Here is a 20,121-nt window from a genome sequence, read left to right as displayed (position 1 = left end):
GGGTCTGTATTGAACTTTGCATCATAAAATATTTGATTCCAAAGGCACCTTGTGGATTTGTACAGGGCACAGGCTTGTGTTCCTGTTGTAGTACATTGCTAAAAAAAAAGACCTTTCAATATTTTAAGTGTAGAATGGAGCTTCTGGGACCATTCGATGTTCAGAATGACCTTCGAGGTCGGAACACGCGTTATGGGATTATGCAAGATGGTACAACCGCTCATGCTTGTGTGTTTAATAGTAACTGGCAGACGCGCAACATGAAGCGTCCGGGGGGTGCGTATATATTTTGCTTCCGAATGCGCTTTGCTCCCCTTTGAAGCGCGAGTAAAGATGACATCACTTGACTGGCAGCCCGTTTGAGGAGGAGTGCTCCGAGGGTTACATCTGAGCACTGGCAGCGCCGTCCTTAACAGCGGGTAGCAGGGCTCGGAAAAAGGTTAAGCGTAAAAGTCCGCAACCTCCGCCGACCCGTCATCGCCAGCCGCAACTCAAGGGATTTTATGCGGTGCCTGTGGTGGTTTGCGCCTGTGAGGTAAGGATACTTTCTTCGCCGTGTCTTCCAGTACTTTTTGTGTGACTTTCCAGCCTGCCCCGAAAAGGAACCATATCTGGTCAAACTATTCGGCTGTCACAAAGCGGGACCCGCTCGCTATAAATAGACTGGTATAACCAATGGAAAAAAGTAAGCCTGTCAAGACCTGCCGGCTAATGTATTTTTCTGACTGTACTTACTTTATCCAGTATAGCTTTTGCAGAATTCCAATTAGAATTTGCTGTCATTAAAATGTCATGTAAAGACATGTTGAGCAAAGTGACATGAACTCGTTGATTTGGTATTGGAGCCGGGGTATGACGAGCCGTACACATTATATATACATTATCCTTAGTAGAAAAAAAAACAACTAAAAGCAGTTTGTAAAATTCCCTCTTTAAATGATATTCCGATGATTTTTAACAACCCACCTAAATCGTTTTGATGTAGCTTACGAAAATCTATTGCCTGGAACAGAAAGTCGTATAAATACTCCGGAAAATGTGTAGAAGCTGCAAAATTCTTCAGGTAGTATATCGGCTTTCACATTCTGATAACTGGAATATTGCCACTACTAATAACGGGGATCATAACAACTGCAATTCCATATCGATGTATTCTCAAGAAAATCCATTGTGCAATGTAAGAGCAAAATGCATTTCTGTAATGTTATATTTCTCGCAAGACAACGTTCCTTTCGCAGCGTGTATACAATTATGAAATCCAAGAATAGCAATTATTTTTCTGCGCGTGAACACAGTGACATGTTAATATTAACCGTAAACAAAGCTGATACCTGTAAGGAGTACTACAACAATTAAATCCTTCCTGTTGTAACGAATTAATTAGATTAATTCTAGTCTAGATTAAAGTCAGTTTTTTTTTCACGTTTTAAATATTGATCAGACAACAAAACTAACTCCGCATCGAATTGTATAAATTAACCACAAAGTACAAACTGAACATTTACCCTGTAAAGTTCTGTTTAAAAAAAATTTCAACATTCTTTATTTTTATAAGTTTGTTTATCTCAGTGTAGCTGTAATTTTAAGAACAAACGTGCTGTTACATCAAATAACGTCAGATGGTCTTGAAATGAGAGGGTTCTGCCAAGATGAAGAGGTCCGTATGCGTCATTTTCAAGGAGCGTGCAACAAACCCTGCCAGTAAGCACACGCGCTCCAATAAATGGATACATACTATTTTACAAGGCAAGGTCCAGGTCCTGTCCAAATAACTGCTGCAGGGTGAATAAAAGCCTGAGAAGAACAGTTGGCACAAACAGTTGGTTACATCTGGGTTTATTTCTGCTTGAAGTCCACCGACCGTGCGACTGAGGACGTTGTTTTGACAGCAGCTTAGGCCGGTTTTACCACGTGAGTAACCAAATTGTAAACGAAGAAATTTATACTCAACAATAGGATGAAGCTCTTAGGGGAATATTTCCAACGCAGGTGTGTGGCTCGAACCTTCCTGACTGTGCCTGCTCCAACGAGGGAGCCGAGCTCCTCGTTTGCGGACCTTATTTCGGACGGTCAAACCGGACACCAGGCCTAAAAATAAGACCTCTTCCCTGAATGTCTGGGATATGACCATGGGGCTGTTTTTATCAGCTGTTTCATGGTGGAGCTGGAAGAGCAGGTTTGACCCACAGACGGCGGCCTCTGCTCGATCCATCACAGAGCTGTGACTGTCGGCACGGAGGGAGCACAGGGCGGGCGAGGGGGACGAATTTGGGTGGTGCTGGATTTTGCATGACATTTTTGTCCATTATAATGTGGAGGGTTAATGTTAGCAAAATGCCAACCTTGTCCCCAGGGCAGTATGCTTGCAGCATGGGAAAAGGGAAAATGAGGGACATGTAGACTGTGATCATAACATAAATGTCCAAATTTCCAAATTTCAGAAACTCCGTCAGATATGAAGGACCTGTATGCTAACAAAGAATGTTTCACTTCTCTCTCTCCCTCTCTCTGGTGTTCTTGTTTTTGCAGATACTCCTCTTGAAGACCGGCACCTTGTTGCCTTGTTTTTCTTTCCCCTTTTTCTTTTCTTCCCCTCCCCTTCCTCCGCCGCCATGTCGTTCAGGAAGGAAATGGAAAAGTACCGGGACGTGGATGAGGACGAGCTGCTGAAGAAGCTCACCGAGGAGGAGCTCCAGAGACTGGAAGACGAGCTGGAGGAGTTAGACCCTGATGTAAGTTACACTTCTGAGACTTTAATGGGTGTTGAACATTTGCCAGCAGACCAGTGCTATTTCAGGGGATCCAGCAGATGTGCTGGTTTTTGGTCTGTCTGGTCTACAGTACATTTCACACCTCAGGACAGTCGTATGGCAGAAGTGCTAGAAATTTGCTGGCGGAGTTCTCTGCACTAATAAAAAGACCGGGAGGCTAGCTCGTTGCTTACCACAAAGCCAGTGTGGCAAAGGTAGACTAGAATGTTCCTCGAAAGGGCGCTGTTGGTTGTTCTGCAGTCCTGTCTGCATTTCATTCCCTGTACCTGTGAACATCAATCATCTCCACGAGTGCTGACAGATGTCATAAGTAGGATATGATTTAAGAGTGACAGCTAGTAAAAAAAAACTTTCCTGGATGCTGTAGTGTCATTCCCAGCTGAGCTGCAGCCAGGAGTATTGACTAGAGGAGAGGGGGTGAGGGGGTGGGTTCAGGGTGGAGGGTTGCAGACATGAGAGACGCACTGAAAGAGATGTTTTTCTTGACGGTGAGATCCCGTTGGAGAATGTCCCTTCCACCTTGCAGAATGGGATCCCTCTGCCCTGCACTGGCACTTTGAGCCTGGGGTCCTTGGAGAGATCCTGCATGCTGTGGAGCCCTCTCAGCAGGCATTGTTTAAATATCACGGGCTGTCATCTCTGTCTCAAGGGTCTCACTGGCCTCAGTGTCGGTCTCATTACATCGCTTACTTGCATAGCTCTGGGCTACCATAGCTTACTTTACTGCTGTTTTACTGAAGCAGTTTGCATGAAGGGGCACCATGGCAGTGCCCGACCTAGGAACTGAACATGCAGCCGAGCTCTGATTAATGTCCCAGTTCCTGAACGGGGACATAGGGTCAGAAAGGCATTGAAAACATTTAGGCTTGAATTCATTCATCTGGCAGGGTGGTCTTATCCTTCCTAAGAGAAAGTACAGCACATTAGTGCATATACTGAGGCTACGTTTTTTTCTGCGCAAGGGTACATAAAGAAAACATCAGGGCGAACTTGAACAGGTGTCAGTGTTGTACGCAGTGCTGTACAGAAAATGCAAGCTAAGTGCTACAATAATCAAAACACCAACAGCAACTAATGTCCATTAATAAATCAGTGCTAGAATGCCCCTAGAGTGCTGTGCAAAAAGGCAAGACTTAAGTGCAGCTAAGTGTTGAAAATGAAACAGACAGGCGCTAGAGCAAGAGAGAGGGCTTTATTCGACAGTTTGCCCTTCTTGGGCACTTAAATAGCAAGGCCTACAGTAGCCAGGCCCTCCTCCCCATCATAAAAGTGATTAATGCACAGACTAATTTGTCACAGGACAAGACTGGTTTGGGATTTTCAGTCCTCTTGGCTGTGCCCTTTTCGGCTGTTTAATCCAGACCCGCCGCGCAATTAGTCAGTCGTACGTGGTTGTTTGCATAGCCGAGGCGAGGGGACAAGGCGTTCAAAGAATTCGGTGACAGATGGCTCCTACAGTCAAGAGCTCCAGGGCCGGGGAACTCCGAGGCCCGGTTCGCTCGCGCCTGGCTCCGAGCCACAGCCACCTGAAAGGGAACCGCGAGCGTCAGCCTGCGCTCAGGTCTTAATAGCTACGTATCGACCAGCACCACCATCTGGAGATACGACCGAGCGCCTTGGGCTGGTTATCACAGGCTATGATTAGCTCTTGTCCTGAAACAAAGCGTATGGCGACTCCAGCTAGTCCAAGAATAGCGCCTTTGAGGGCCTGTGAAATGCTAGTGACTGCTTGCTGTAGCGTAGCGTGCCTTTGTTCTCCGTGAGCCCCTATATATGTGACGCGCGGGGCGATAAGGCTGTCCCGCTGCTGACATTTTCGGCTACTTCGCTGTCCTGTCCCGTGATCCGTTCTGACAAAACGGATAAAATAACACGGTGTGAAGCCCAATGTGTGTCGTTAATGACTGTGCTTTATTTTTGGAATGCTCGTTCCTGTCTGACAGAATTTGTAAACGCCTGTACGTTACGCCGACGGTCTTATTGTGGACTGGCTGGTCTTGGCTGAAGACACGTTGATGGAAAACAATGCGTTGTGTTGTGTCCTTGCTCTGTTGTTTTTCACTTCCTTTTTATCACTGCCATGCAAGTCTTTATCAGCTCCAGTAGCATGGAGTAGAGATTAGGCTTCTGGGAATGGTACTCGAGGGTCATGTTTTGGGTGCTGGCTACTGGATCTTTAGATTTGTCCTAAACAGAGGGCATGAATACCAGAGATGGTACGTTTTTTGTGCAGAATATGTTTTTGTCAATATTAATATTCACACGTTCACCTCTGAATGACGGTGTCTGAGTCAAATAAATGTCACTTTATTAGTTTATGCTGGGGGCTCAGGGCTTAGTTTGAAGCCATATCTCATTAAAAATGGCCACTAGACTGATTGTACTTTCCAGGTGTGGAGTAATTGTCTTAGGAAGTTAGGACGTTTAGGAGAGTTTTTAATGGAAGAACTGTCGGACAGGGTGACTAGAATCATTTAGATCAGCTTTTGTGTTTACTCTGATTAGTGCACCAGTTTTATCGCTGGTCCTGTGAGCGAGGTGCCCTCTCTCATTGGTTCCTTTCCCCCTGTGGCCAGAATGCCCTGCTCCCAGCAGGGATGAGGCAGAAGGACCAGACCAAGAAGGCTCCGACGGGGACCTTCCAGAGGGACAACCTGCTGGCCCACCTGGAGAAGCAGGCCAAGGAGCACCCGGACAGGGAGGACCTGGTGCCCTACACGGGGGAGAAGAGAGGTAGGCCTCCGACCCACCAGGACAAAACAGAGGTATCGATCTGCCTGTTGTCACGTTACTCCGCTGGAAGGAGGGGAATTTCCAAAGCCCAGCAAACGAACTCCAGTGATGATAGGCTGGCGCTCTGGACTCTCGGCCTATGCCTCGCCCCCTCATACACTTTGAGCCCATTTACATAAGCCCAAAGCGCGAGCCTAGTCCGTATGACACAGCGCGCTGAATGCCAGAGATTGCTGTGTGTAACACTAGAAGGGCTTTGCTCCACCTGTCCTGGGGGAGCTTGATTTTAAGGACCCGCCCTGACTCGCAACAGTTCATCACCACTTGGGCAGAATTAAGAGGCAGAAGTCAAAGTTAAGACATCATTACATGTTTCATAGCGTCTGCAGATTATTGTTAGTTGTGTTTTACATTATATTTTTGTCCAATATAGTGTGGCCAGATGAGCTGTTAGCTAGCCAGATGAGCTGAAGGCTGCGGTCTTTCTGCTACCCGTCAGTCCTTTCTCTATCATCTTGTTATCGGCATCGGCTAAATGCCACTCAGCACCACAAATCAGGACACAGAAAACAGGCTCACATGTTTGAAGGTTGCCTGGCAGCAGCAGCAAACATTACAGATTGATAACAGATCAATAACAGATTGATTTTCCCTCAGTCTACAGAGCTGCAGAAGTATAATCCATGAACTGCACTGGTATCTCACTCTGTTTAAATGCCTGATGGTAGAGGTTGTTTTGCATAATGTTAACATTTCAGCTATAAAAATGGTGCAAACATGTCAGACATGATAAAAAATCAACAAGATCCAACAAAATAGCGCATTAATATAAATGGTATATACAAATACATACACAAATACATATTGGAATGGAAAGTTCAGCAAATTGTGGTTAATTTAAAATTGAAGAGTTTTCAGCTTTGTAAATGTCAATAAGTAACATACTTGTATTTTTACATGTATACAATATTTCACTGTGTCGAAAAAATTAGCTAATCAATGATAAAATTCTGGTCATATTCAGAATTAATTGCTGGAGTATGTGTACTTTTCTTAAGCATGTTTTGAGTCTTTCTCTAAAATGTCATGGGAAAAGTGGACATTAAAGTAGCTTGCCTTTCTATAATTTTAGCTACAACTGTTTGGTAAGCAGAAAGACACCTGGAAATGATTCTTAGTTGAGGGAAGTTCATGCAGCCAAAACTTCCACCAATCCAACCATTCCTGATGTCTGAGTTATAATCATGAACAGGCTAAGAACACGTGCCACTTTACAGTGAAATTTTCATTTTAAATTGACTTGAAATTAAAGTGAAATGCAGGCCAGTTGTTGCTCTCAGTGGTCTACTCAGATATCATAATTAATTAAATTAATTTTCAAAATACATTGGAAAAATGAAACACTCTGTACGCCCCTGTAAACTGTTTGCTTTGACAAACATTCTTCCTCGCAACCATCTTAGCCAGCCAACTGTCTGCTTAGATGAAGGCCCAGTTTGGCTGCTTTTGAAAAGTCCATCAATAACTCCAAATTTTAAAATTAAAATTTTGCTGCTGTTAACGTACTCTTCTTGTGTATTATTGATTGTCAGTTCTGTGACATCAGCCACTGATAATACAACAGTGTTACAAACAAGTGAGCAGCCAGATCACTGACTGTCCTTATTTGTTTAACGCGTTAGTAGCAGAACATGTTCCTGCCGTATTTCCTAAAACTGGTCCTAGGGGAACACTACTGTGTATTGAGCTTTTCATTACAGCTAAGCTTTTAATTTCTCAGACTTAACTGAACTTGTTCATATCAATTTACTGGTATGTGCTGCCAGTCATCTGCGAAAGAAATTTTGCTGTGTGGCTAGTGTGAGAGGGGGGCAAGTAATTCCGCTTAAATTCGGTCATTGATTAAGGTTGGCGAGTTGTTTTACGGACCTACAGAACTGTTAAAGCTCAAATTAAGTGAACTGCAAGTCAAGCTTGTTTAAAACGATGCCATACTTAAAAGCCATTTGAATGACTACACTGAATAGTCACCTTTAACTGTATTTTTGTGCTCCCATGAACACATCACGGACACATTACTTGTTTAAATGACTGAAGGCAGATATTTGGGTTTATTGTCATTTGACAGTTCATTATTTGGTTCGGAAAGCTCAGCTGAACCTAATTGCATTGAAGCAGTTGGAGCAGAGTCCAGCATAAGCACTGTGCCTTTGGGACCAGGGTTGGGGAAACAGTGGAATGAACAGCTTGGACTCACATTGGTCATGGTGTGGTCATGTGACCTGGTGATGCCAGTCAGTGAGAGGCAGGGGTCCTGTTCCTCCAGGGAAGGTCTGGGTGCCCAAGAAGGTGGCAGTGGACCCCATCATGGAGAGCGTGACCCTGGAGCCGGAGCTGGAGGAAGCCCTGGCCAACGCGTCTGACGCCGAGCTGTGTGACATTGCAGGTGAGGAGAGATGACCACAACCAGTGCGTGCGCGCGTGCACACACACACACACACACACACGTGCGCACGGGCGGACACATCCACTCATACATAACAACGCTTGCGCTAATCTAAACATGCATATATACACACTTACTCACCCAATCACTCATTCAATGCCATATACACTTTCATACATACACACCCTCACACTTACATGTGGACATTCCCTTGGTATACTCTAGGCTCAAGTTGGGCTCAGTCTTAAGTCACTCACATCATACCAACAACTGGCTCAAATTTGTCTGAAGGTTGTATCACACACTATAATGATGTAACAGTGATTTGTTTCTCTTTGAAGACTTAAGAGCTGAAATCTTTAAATTCATTAACAAGATTTATACCCTGCACAGCATATGCAGTGGAAGAACGATAATTGATCATTAGTTCAGCTCTAGATGCATGATATATGCATTGCTATACTTTCTATTTTCTGCCAGGTTTCACTTCACGTTGTCTTTTAAACCACACTGTAACATTCTCTCAACATAGCAGCAACATTTCCAGGCCATCCATGTTGGATATGTCCGGTACGCTGATATATTTCTAGAAGGAGAGATAAATGTCCTGTTTTGTCACATAGCTGTAATAATATAGGACTTAAGTATCAATGGGTATTCAATGGGTGGTCCGCCAGGACTTCCTGTTTCTTTCAGTCTAGTTAATTTAGCCTTGTCTATGCAAACAGGTGAACTTCACATGCACCGTTCAGTCTCTGACTGTCTCAGCCAGTGTACATCGTATTGATGTGGAATAAGAGTTCATCCAGTTTAGTTCTAGAATGCTCGGGGACCTGCAGAGGAGTGTCAGAATTACTGTAACACCCCATTACCTGACAGCGATCGATGCACACCTCAGATTTATTCTTCCATTGCCAAGAAAAGAACATAAAGTTTCTGTGAGTCATAAGGGTTTGCGCGGGCCAGCACGATCCATCACGATTTGATCCTGTAATATTGTGAAAAATGGTAGAGGTATGTTTACACAGCAGGCAGAAAGGGAATTTATCACTAGCTTGATTGCAGCAGCTGCAAGGAGGGCAACTTTACAGGCGATTACAGGGCGATTACAATAAGTGTTGAAAGTTGTTTGAATGTGAACCAGCGGGGAAGTCTTCAACTCCGGTGTACAATCGACATGCAGAACCTGAAGGCGATTTTTCTCTTACTTTTCATTGGATATGACTCAAGAATTCCCTGGCAACCAGGAATTTAAGTGGTCGGGCTTTGATAATTATGTTGGAATTGCGTCGTACTGACACGCCCCCTCTCATTGATTGACACCCTCCCGTTCTGTCCTCCTCCACGCTAACCACACGTGTGTGTTTATCTTCCAGCACGCTGCCCAGTTTTCCCCGCCCCTCCATTATGACATCATCACCTATCCCATCATGACATCATCACTGTGTGGTTGTAAGATGTAAGATAAAGGCATGTGTAAAATCCTGTCATTCGCCCGACTGACTGTGCTGAAATGTGTGAGTTAGCTATGCCATAGTGCTGCATGTCACCCAAACAGCCAGGTCTGGTCCAATGCTGCTCATGTCGTCGAAACTGCTTCTGTCAATTGCTGTGTGCTTTTTGTTTGATTTTTGTGGGCCCTTTATGACTCGAGCTGCACAGGTGTTGCCAGCTCTTGTTAAACACTGGTCCAAGTATGCTGCATTGGATAATGTATTGTACTTCTGTACCCTGATGTGGTGTGCTGTGTGTTGTTCTAGTCAAGGAGAGCTGTGTTACATGCAAGCCTATGAATCGAGCCAGCTGCTCCAGTGACTTGTTAAATTGTAGCTGCTGGACTGCATTGCAACATTAGGGCTCCTCCAGAATCAGTTGAGTAACCTGTGTAATGCTGTGTAACCTGAGTAACCTGTGAATGCTGGGTTATGGACCGGGCCAGTGGGGCCGGTGTCCCGGGGCCTCGGGGGGACTGCCGGGGGCCTCCAAGCCCCAGGCTGTGCACGGTGCGTGGCCCAAGACTTCCGAAGGAAGATGAACACCAGGGCCCTCAGTGCACACAGCGCAAGCTGACCACTAGGCCCCTGGGTGCTTATAGCGTGTGCTAACGACTAGGGCCCCCCAGACCCCTCAGTGCTTACAAGGTGAGGGCCTCCAGACCCCTTGGTGTTTAAAGAGTGAGCTGACCACTAGGTCCCCTAGGGCCCTAGGGCTTAAAGCGTGATCTGACCACTAGGCCCCCTGGGCCCCTTGGCACCTATAGTATGAGGATCCCTGGGCCCCTCTGCGCTTAAAGCATGAGCTGACCACTAGGGCCCCCGGGCAGACACCAATATAGGAAAGCAGGGGGAAGGTTCCAAAAGACATGTGTCCAGAGGCCTCATGGCACCATGATTCAGCCCTGCCTGTGAAAGGACTTTAAAGTCCTTCCAAGCTAACTATGGGAGACAGAAGTTCATACTCTTTGGTGAGTCGGGTTCTGTGTGCCGCCGGCCCCCTGCGGTCATGTTGTGGTCACGTACTGTCAGTCCCCTGTGATTTAGTTGTGGTCTATGTGCAGTCAGCCCTCTGTGGTCTGCATTGTGCTGACCCCGTGTCTCTCCAGATGACCTGTGCCAAGACACAAACCAGGTCTTGGGCCTGTGTGGAATGAATGGAATGGATCAAGACTGCATGGGTAGAATTCTTCAGTGCTGTGTTCTGTGTGTAGTCAGTGGTGGCAGTGCTATGGAGCATGTGAATATACGGTGGAGGGCAGAGTCATTAGACTCAAATGGGCAACAGATGCACATTGATGGTATTTGGACTCGCATCTACATCTGTGACTTCTGCAAGGAATATGATTATGGCAACAGACATAAGGTGCCTAGTATGTTTGATTTGAAAGAAATCATATCTTACATATCATGTTCTGTCAGCTAACATTCGATGTTATTATTGTGTTGCAGCCATATTTTCACAAAGCTACAAAGGCTTAGTAATGTTGTAAGGTGGTTATGCTTTGAGTGGGCTTCCTGATCATGTCAATTAATCAATTAGTCATTACAACTAACATGACCAGGGCATAGCTGAGTACAGTGTAGATCCTCACCCATACACCTAACCCCTAACATTCTCCCAGTATTCTTCTAAAGTTGTAGCATGTAGTAACATTACCTCAACGTTTAAGGAAACGTCACGAACATGTTAGCTGGATGGCTAGGTGTCAGTGAGTGGAAAGGCAGCCGTGCATGTCAAAGATGCCTGCTCATCTGTGCATGCTCTGTCACACTTCAGACTTTCAAGGTCTACTGAAAATGTTCTGGTGGGTAAAATCTTCATATTACGTTTGTAAGATACTTAATGTTGCAGTAGCGGCTCTGAAAGCATTACATGTGTGGCATTGTTGCTTTCTTGAGTAGTGCCTGTGATCTGCTAAAGTCTTGTTTGTTATGGGTGCCCCATGTAGGCCCCTTGTGTGGGCTGGAAGAAGTGCGGGTTGGCTCAGATGGTTTTGGCATTATGTCTTGTTTAAAATACATCTGGAGTGTACACCTTGATCTGTCTTTGTTTTTGTGTTATTCCCTTTATCCTCTTGTCCTATTCCTCCTCCTCCTCTCTTTCTCTCTAATTCTACATTCTCTCTCTTTCTCTTTTTCACTCTTGCTTATTCTTGTTCCCCCCCCCCCCCCCCCCCCCGTCTTTTCCCTTCCCTCCCTTTCTCTCTCACTCATTTTCTCCCCCTATGATTCTCTCTCTCTCCTTCCCTCCCCCAGCCATCTTGGGAATGCACACGCTGATGAGTAACCAGCAGTACTATGAAGCCCTGGCCAGCAGCACCATCGTCAACAAGCAGGGCCTGAACAGTGAGTCCGTCACATCATAACCCGTTGCCTCAGTGCCACTTGGCACACGCTGAGTACAGCAAAGTGCCACTCAGTACATGCATCTCTGTTTTATTTGTGTTGTCTTATGGTTTTTGCTATTCCGATTGCGCAGCACTTTGGTCAACTGCTGTTGTTTTTCAATGTGCTTTATAAATAAACTTGACCTGGCGTGACTTGCTGAGTACAGCATAATACAGCAGAATACGATACAGTAAAGCATGACTGATCCTACTGATTGAAACATCCCCGATCACTTTCTCATTGCCAGTGCACATAGACACACCTCGGGACCCCGGCGGCTGAGCGGTGTGCTGGTGTGCGTGGTTGCCTGTGTGTGTGTGGCTCTGTTGGTGAGGACGCTTCGCATGCCCTGTCTCACAGGTGTTATCCAGTGCACCCAGTATAAGCCGGTGCCCGACGAGGAGCCCAACTCCACGGACGTTCAGGACACCCTGGAGAAGATGAAGAGCAACGACCCCGACCTTCTGGAGGTCAACCTCAACAACATCAGGGTGACGAAGCCTTTCCCACCAAACCTTTGGTTTCTCTCACTGTTGATGCTGTTAGACATTTATGTTTGTTTTGTATGGAATTGTGAGTTTCTGACGTTAGACCTTTGCCAGGGTGGGAGAATGAGATGTGTTTGGTAAGAGTCAGTGATTGACAGCACACTGGCTCCGCCCACTACAGGGTTCATTAAGTTTCAGTCTCCCATCACTGACGTTATGGAGTGTATCTGTGTGGGTGGCGGCAGCGCGGTGGTTGACGTAAGACCTCTCTGTTCCAGAACATTCCCGTGCCCACGCTGAAGGCTTACGCCGAAGCTCTGAAAGACAACACTGTAGTGGAGAGGCTGAGCATCGTGGGAACCAGGAGTAACGACCCGGTGGCCTACGTGAGTGCACCGCACTGCCTACTGATATCATCACTAACGTGTCGGGTTTGCACTCAGTTACCACTAAAACACACACTTACTGAAACATGCACTTGCTGTATCAGACATTTAGTGAAACACACTCCTACTGAAACACACACTTATTGAAACATGTGTTAACTGAAACATTTCCTAACTGACACACACATAGTGAAACATACTCTTACTGAAACACATGCTTACTGAAACATGTTAACTGTACCACACACATACTGAACCATACTCTCAGTGTAACACACACATACTGAAACATACTTTTATTGTACCACACTTGGACTGAAACATGTGGTTACTGGCCTACGTGGATGGATATAACGCACTGAAACCTTATTACACCTGAAAGACTATGAAACAAGACAATTGCTTTGATGCACTCTCGTGTGTTTTCTGTAGATATTAATTTCTAATGACTACTAAGCAGAGCTGTGAAATTTTTAAGCGTGCCATCTGTGGTCCTGATGGTATATATCTGCTGTTGGGCCCTGGTCTCTTCTCAGGCCCTGGCAGACATGCTGAAAGTCAACACCACGCTCAAGTCTCTGAATGTGGAGTCCAACTTCATCACTGGGGCTGGGATCTTGGCGCTGGTGGAGGCCCTGCAGTCCAACACCACCCTTCAAGAGCTCAAGATCGATAACCAGGTACATACCACTACCCTAGGGCCCAAAACCCACGAGCACACTTCCATCTAACACTGGAAAGCCAGGTACATACCACCATCTTAGAGCCCAAAGACCCAAAGCACACTTACATCCAACACTGTAATACCAGATACATACCACCAGCTTAGAGCCAAAAACCAGATACACACTTCAATACTAACACTCAAAAAACAGGTACACACCTCCACCCTATCATCCAAAGCTGAAGTCTGCGTTTTAGTGCCTAAAAACCAGGTACACTGCTCCCTCACCACCACATCCCTGTACTAAATTCCCTTGCGAAACACATAATCCACAATTACACCTAAGTAGTACACACGTAACTACAGCAACCACTAGAAGTGCTATCTTATTATTATTAAGTTAGTTTTTTGTTTTATTATATTATTTAGGCTGACTCACATAGCTTACATTGTACACAGTATCAGTATAATGCTGGATATTTATTGAAGCAATGCAAGTGAACTACCCTTGGTTAAGGGTATAATGGCAGGAGGTTACCCGGTTACCGCTAAGCTGCGCTCGGCCCCCCTCTCCGCAGAGCCAGCCTTTGGGAAACAAGGTGGAGATGGAGATCGCTAACATGCTGGAGAAGAACACCACGCTGCTCAAATTTGGCTACCACTTCACCCAGCAGGGCCCGCGGCTCCGGGGCTCCAACGCCATGATGAACAACAACGACCTGGGTGAGTCCTGCAGGGAGCTGTACGCCGCCGATTCGCCCCGATTCACATCACGGGTCACCCTGATTCAGCGGCATGAACTCGCAACCTGATCCCAGCCGTCCTTAAACAACCCGGACAAAGGCTAAACACCCACTATGAGTTTTGGCATGTTATGATAGCGTTACATACCGACACAGGTTTCCCCTTTGAACCTGGCTGATGTAGTGCGTAAAGTATGGAACAACATTTGCCATCGTTTGCCTGAGGAGTCCCTATTTTGACGGAGGGCTTCTGATCTGTGTGAGCACCATGCAGTTTAATTATTTTCCCTCTAGGTTTGGATGTACTTTATTTTTGTTAGCGCTAATATAAGCAATGAATAACCTTAGCAGTACAAAGCACTGTATTGTGGAAATAAAGCATCACTTGGCTGTAAGTCTGAGGCGTTATCTTATCTACATTTCTGCTGTATTGGAATTCTTTACCAGCCTTGACAGCCTTGTCTTTGCAGATTTAATATACTTTGAAAGGAGAGGGAACATATTAAGCAAACAGGACAGGTACACATTGTAACACAGTGTTCAGCAGAGTTTGGGTAGGTGTTTTTCCAGCACCCGGTGCGACATTTCATGTATTGTAACGTAAGCAGACCCGCATCGCACCAGCTAATTATGAGCTCACTTAATACACAAATATAGCGCCGTCGGTCGGGCTTAATTGGAAGGCTGGGGTTTGTGACCAGCGAAAACATTCCGTGCGGAGCTTCGTGAGCTCTTCCAGGAAGGTTACGTCAGCGAGGGGGAATTGGTGTCCTAATTAACTTCAGTGACCTTGCGTGCAAGCTGCGGCAACAACGCGGGCCCGGTGCCCGAAACTCCGGCCCAGAACAGGACTAATACAGGCATGTACCGGAGAACGGCTTCAAGGAAACCCCCGGGCTGTTTTTTTTTTTTTTTTTCTTTTGCCAAGATACGATCCGCACAGAGCCTTGCATTCGTCGGTTAATGCTTGCCTAATCTGATCCCCAAATCCAAGGTTCTTGGGGGGGAAAAACCGAATTTGAACAAGCATTACAAACTAAAACTCAAAGAAGGTGTGCAGTTCTACTCTGTGTGATGGCTCCCCCAAGTTTGCCTGCAGTGGAGTTAATTTTCCTCCAGAGAACAGCCCTTTAAAGACAAGCGCTCGTTGTTGCTGTAAACGGAGGCAGCTCTGTCAGTGGCACCAATCAGCACAGTGCTCGGCGGACACTCTCAGCGCTGCGAGTTTATGAGCTGCCTCTTGGAATGTACCAATGAGAGTGCTCAGACGCTGAGGGCACATACAAACACTCTCAAGTCCTGGCTAATTTATTCATTTTCCCATCACTCAGTTCTGTAACATAAAAAGGGGTCTTGGCAGCAGTATGCACATTCCTTTTCGTAATCCAAAGAGTAGGATACATACGGGAAATGTGACTGTTCTGTGGACCCTCAGTAAATTTGCCAAGGGTAGGAGCTGGCCCCCACTTCTGTCCCAGGCTTCTGAAGATAATTCAGTAGCTACAGCAGGTGTGAGCTGAGCCCTTCGCCTGCGCCTCTGGGTACATGCTGTAAAGGGGACACCCCCCCAGAGAGAAACTGACCTGCGCCCCGAATCAGCTGCACATTCTGATCAGCGCCCGGGCTGTCTGCGTACCGAGCGCTGATCTGAGTTCAGTGTTGACCAGCCCCTCTCTCCATGTCTGCTGGCACTGGGGTGCAGAGTGCCACCTTGTCCTGGGGTTTACGTCACTGTCTCTGGGCATTAGGCTTACACAACTTCATACAACAGGACTATTCAACCTGGCCCTGCAGGGCCATAGTGTTTGCAGGGCTACTCAATCCTGGCCCTGCATTTCCATAGTGTATTTTTTATGTTTGGGTGCATGCATTTTGTATGTATTCATGCTATATATATGTGTGTCTATTTTGTATATGTGTATTCTGTATACTGTATATCCACATATTTTGTATACACGTGTCTTGTATAAATGTGTTCATGTTTTGTATCTGCATGATGTATGTACACTATATGGACAAACGTATTTGGACGCCTGACCATTACATTGTAATGACATTGTATTCAAATACATATACTTTAATATGGAGTTGGTCCCCCTTTTGCAGCTATAACAGCTTCCACTCTTCTTGGAAGGCTTTCCACAATATTTTGGAGTGTTTCTATGGGAATTTGTGCCCATTCATTCTGTAGAGCATTTATGAGGTCAGGCACTGATGTTGGACAGGAAGGTCTGGCTCGCAATCTCCGTTCCAGTTCATCCCAAAGGTGCTCGATGGGGTTGAGGGCAGGGCTCTGTGCGGGCCAGTCAAGTTCTTCCACACCGAACTCATCAAACCATGTCTTTATACCCCTTGCTTTGTGCACTGGGGCACAGTCATGTTGGAATAAAAACAGGCCTTCCCCAAACTGTTGCCACAAAGTTGGAAGCATAGCATTGTCCAAAATGTCTTGGTATGCTGAAGCATTAAGATTGCCCTTCACTGGAGATAAGGGGCCTAGCCCAAACTCTGAAAAACAGGTGTGGCCAAATACAGGTGTGTCCATATAGTGTATGTGTATGTTCTGTATATGTGTGTGTTGTATATATGCATGTGTTTTGTGTTGTATATGTGTGTCTTTTGTATATGTATGTGTTGCACTGTATACATATGCTACATTTTACATTGCATTTATTCATTTGGCAGTTGCTTTTATCCAAAGCGACTTATAAGTGAGGCAGAATGTGTTGTATATGTGTGTGTCTTTTGTATACCTGTGTGTTGTACATGTTGTACATGCATGTGTATTTTGTCTTTGTGTGCTTGTGTATGTTTCGTATATACGTATGTTGTATACATGTGTGTCTTTGTATCCGTGTGTGTTGTAAACCCCTGTTGTGTTGCAGCTCGGGTGACTCGGTCCGACTCAGACGGCTCCTTTACCCTGACCCTGTCCGTCCCGGAGCTGGAGAAGGCTTTTCGTAAAAAATTCAAAACCAAGTCCAAGTCTAAGTAAAAAGAGGCACTGTGCCTGTCCCGTTCTCTTACCGCTGGGACTCTCGCTCCCCTCTCGCCTGTCTCATGGGGCGTCCTGCGCACCCCCCCTCTGCCGCTCTCAGCATGACTCAGTTCCGCCGTGACTCTTCCTCTCTCTTCTGTGTGGGGTCCGCAGTGCAGGAGGCTGATGAGCTGGGCCTCCGCTGGTGTAATTCACAGGCTCTGTGTGATTAAGATACGGAGGCCAGTAGTTATGACTGAGGCTTGTTCCTTTCCCTTTGCTTAACAGGAACGACCATGCCAGCTGGCGGTGCACGTACAAGCATGCACACATTCAGACACAAACACACACACATGCACGCACACAACTACAGTCACGGCCAAAAATATTGGCACACCTGCACATCTTTCAGATAATGCACCACTTCTCCCAGAAAACTGTTGCAATTAAATGCTCTGGTATTCACATGTTTATTTCTTTGGTTTGCATTGGAATAACACAAAAAAATCAGAAAAAAAAGCCAAATCTGATATCATTTCACACAGAACTACAAAAATGGACTTGACAAAATTATTGGCACCTTTTCAAAATTGCAAGAAATAACTGGATTTCAAGCATGAGATGCTCCTTTAATTTGTATTTAAACTCACCTGTGGCATTATAGAAATCACACTAGCAACCAGTTTAAATGGAGAAAAGTTGACTCAACCTTTGTGTGGTGTGTGTGTGTGTGTACCACACTGAGCATGGAGAAAAGAAAGAAGAGCAAAGAATTGTTTGAGGATTTGAGGTCTCTCAATTTTCTGGGAGAAGTGTTGCATTATCTGAAAGAAGTGCAGGGGTGCCACTATTTTGGCCATGACTGTACATAGATGTATGCTTGTACACTCATTTAGTTGCATTGAGGAGTGCACAAGATGCAGAATTTTTTAGACACCAGCACCCTGACGTATTAGCAGATGTCGCTATCCATTTATACAGCCAGATGTTATTTCAGAAGAGATTAGGGTTGACTACTTGGCTGAAGGATGCAACACCTCAGTGCTCCACAAGGGATTTGAACCGGCAGGCTCCTGGATAACAAATTCAGTTTCTTAGCCATTACGTTATACTACTGTTTTAAGAATAACAGATCTTCTGTAAGGGTTTGGTCAGCAATATGATTCGAATGGTAGAATGGTGGCCATGCAGGGACCAGTGGTGGTGTCTTTGCTAGTCAGGTGACCAAAGGGCGGTGACAAGGTCATGGTGGCTGGCGGGCGAGGATGCCCTGAGCCCTGTGGTGACGCCCCCTGTCACTCAGGGCACTGCTGCTCTGTGCTCTGAATTAAAGGTCATTACCCTCTCCAGACCCACACAGACCTGTCCTGGTTCCTGCCTTGGGGAATTCCGTCCCCCTAATGCATTTCCCATGATTCCTTTCCTTATTCTTCCTCCGCTTCTTGCCCCCCCCGATTCTCCTTTTTTGCACGATGTTGTTGTAAAGGCATTTTGGTTTGTTTTCTTTGGATGCATGCACTTGCCAGTTAACTCGCAGTAACTTACGAGACAGGGTGAAAAGTTTCATTGAGCTTACTGAGAAAGTATTTTATATTGCAAACATTGTTTTAATGTGATAAATGAGAACTCTAATTTTAGATATTTTTTGATGTGTTAAGTTGGCTGGTCCCTGGTCCAGCACTGCCATATTCGGTGCTGTAGAATCATGACATCAACCTCCTGCATTAGGAAATAAGCAGCGGTGCAGCTGGACTCGACAGCATGAGCACAGTTTGAACAAAGTCAAGTGCTTCCAGTTCAGGGAGAGCACATCTCAGATTTACCTAAAAGCAGCAAAAAAAAAATTAAATAAGTGGTGTCTTAGTTACTCTTAAGTAGTGTTTTTTTTTTACTAGAATGGTCTTTGAGTAGTAGAAATAGTCTAGTTTTCGAATTTGATTTCAAAATAAGGAAGAGCATTTCTTGTAATGATCTTTTTTTTATATCTTTTTTTTTTTTTTTCTCCGCAGTGCGAAAGAGAAGGCTTGAAGGGGGCCCCATCTTCCCCAAGTGTCGGACGAGTGTGTAGTGTCCCCTCATGGGAAGAGCCTTCCAGGGCAGCCCTGCACCCCACCCCCATCTCCACCCCCCCTCTTCTTCCTGACAGCAACCCACTACGAGAGGCCCCCCACCCTGACCCCTATCCGCGGGGGGCGGGGGAGGGCACCCCTAAAAGTTGGATGTGTTTGTCGGACTGGGAGGGGTCTTCAGCTGTCCCGTGTGAGCTGTCCCAGCGAGCTCTTCTGTGTGTGTTCCCCCGATATGTTTTTTTTTATACCCATACTGGTTAGGTGTTACATATCATCTGTTAATTGTGAGACAAGTCCCGCTGATTCTGCTACATTTTGAGCCTCTGTGTGGCTTATGAAGCACTATGGGAGGCAATTAAGCGATGCTGAATCCTATATGCTAGATGCTAAGTGCTACACGTTAATCCCCAATACAGTAAAACCTGTGATGTCTTAACTCTGTCACGGTTTGTCACTCATGGTACTTTATTGCTGCGTGCCAATTAAGGAAATAAGGGAATAAAAGCACAGTAGTCTGTTAACACCGAATACAGCAGAGCGAAACTGTGTGGAAAAAGCACGTTTGATAAGAATTGATGGTGCTATTATTGGAAGTCTACTTCAACATATTTGACACAATGTGTTCCTGTCGCCCCAGTCAGACACGTTATAATATGTATTTGGAAATGAATTGTGTACTAACCAGCAGTCATCACCCCTTTCTTGGGGTCTGCTCAATTCACATTATATCAAAAATAAATACTGCATTATGACATTAATGACACTTAATTATCAAACTTGTTCTGCTAAATAAATGAAAGGAAGAAATGCTTATTAGCTGCAGAGATTTTGTTCAGGTTGTGTATAATTTGATTGTGAAAACACCTATTTTTCATGCGATTTTCTGCATATATTACACTTACATCAACCTCACAACAAAACTGTCAATTTTGCAAGGTGAGATGAGGATATGACATAGCA

The 20,121-nt window shown here is 45.5% G+C and overlaps 1 protein-coding gene across 2 annotated transcripts; it reads left to right on the top strand.

Moving 5' to 3' along the window:
• The first annotated feature begins 328 nt into the window (after positions 1 to 328).
• LOC118769688 (tropomodulin-1-like) lies at positions 329 to 19,890 on the top strand. Of its 2 annotated transcripts, none has more exons than XM_036516946.1 (10): positions 329 to 535; positions 2,530 to 2,732; positions 5,348 to 5,504; positions 7,831 to 7,950; positions 11,703 to 11,792; positions 12,195 to 12,325; positions 12,601 to 12,708; positions 13,245 to 13,388; positions 13,951 to 14,095; positions 19,102 to 19,890. In XM_036516946.1, exons 2-10 carry the CDS (start codon positions 2,613 to 2,615, stop codon positions 19,158 to 19,160), a joined length of 1,074 nt encoding a protein of 357 aa, XP_036372839.1. In that variant the 5' UTR covers positions 329 to 535; positions 2,530 to 2,612; the 3' UTR covers positions 19,161 to 19,890. The 2 variants fall into 2 exon arrangements, with proteins under 2 accessions (XP_036372839.1, XP_036372840.1); XM_036516947.1 differs by lacking the exon at positions 19,102 to 19,890 and adding an exon at positions 17,001 to 17,522.
• Positions 19,891 to 20,121: the final 231 nt, after the last annotated feature.

Source organism: Megalops cyprinoides, chromosome 22 (genome assembly GCF_013368585.1).
Source record: "Megalops cyprinoides isolate fMegCyp1 chromosome 22, fMegCyp1.pri, whole genome shotgun sequence".
Lineage (NCBI taxonomy): Eukaryota > Metazoa > Chordata > Actinopteri > Elopiformes > Megalopidae > Megalops > Megalops cyprinoides.
The sequence above is the reverse complement of the archived record's forward strand: the minus strand, read 5'-3'. Positions and strand labels throughout refer to the sequence as shown.

Bases quoted from the DNA above. Each gene is read 5' to 3' on its own strand.
- LOC118769688 (XM_036516947.1), top strand. From the start codon at position 2,613: ATGTCGTTCAGGAAGGAAATGGAAAAGTACCGGGACGTGGATGAGGAC. The intron at 2,733-5,347 runs GTAAGTTACACT...CCCTGTGGCCAG, and splicing joins TGGAGGAGTTAGACCCTGAT to AATGCCCTGCTCCCAGCAGG. The intron at 11,793-12,194 runs GTGAGTCCGTCA...CCTGTCTCACAG, and splicing joins CAACAAGCAGGGCCTGAACA to GTGTTATCCAGTGCACCCAG.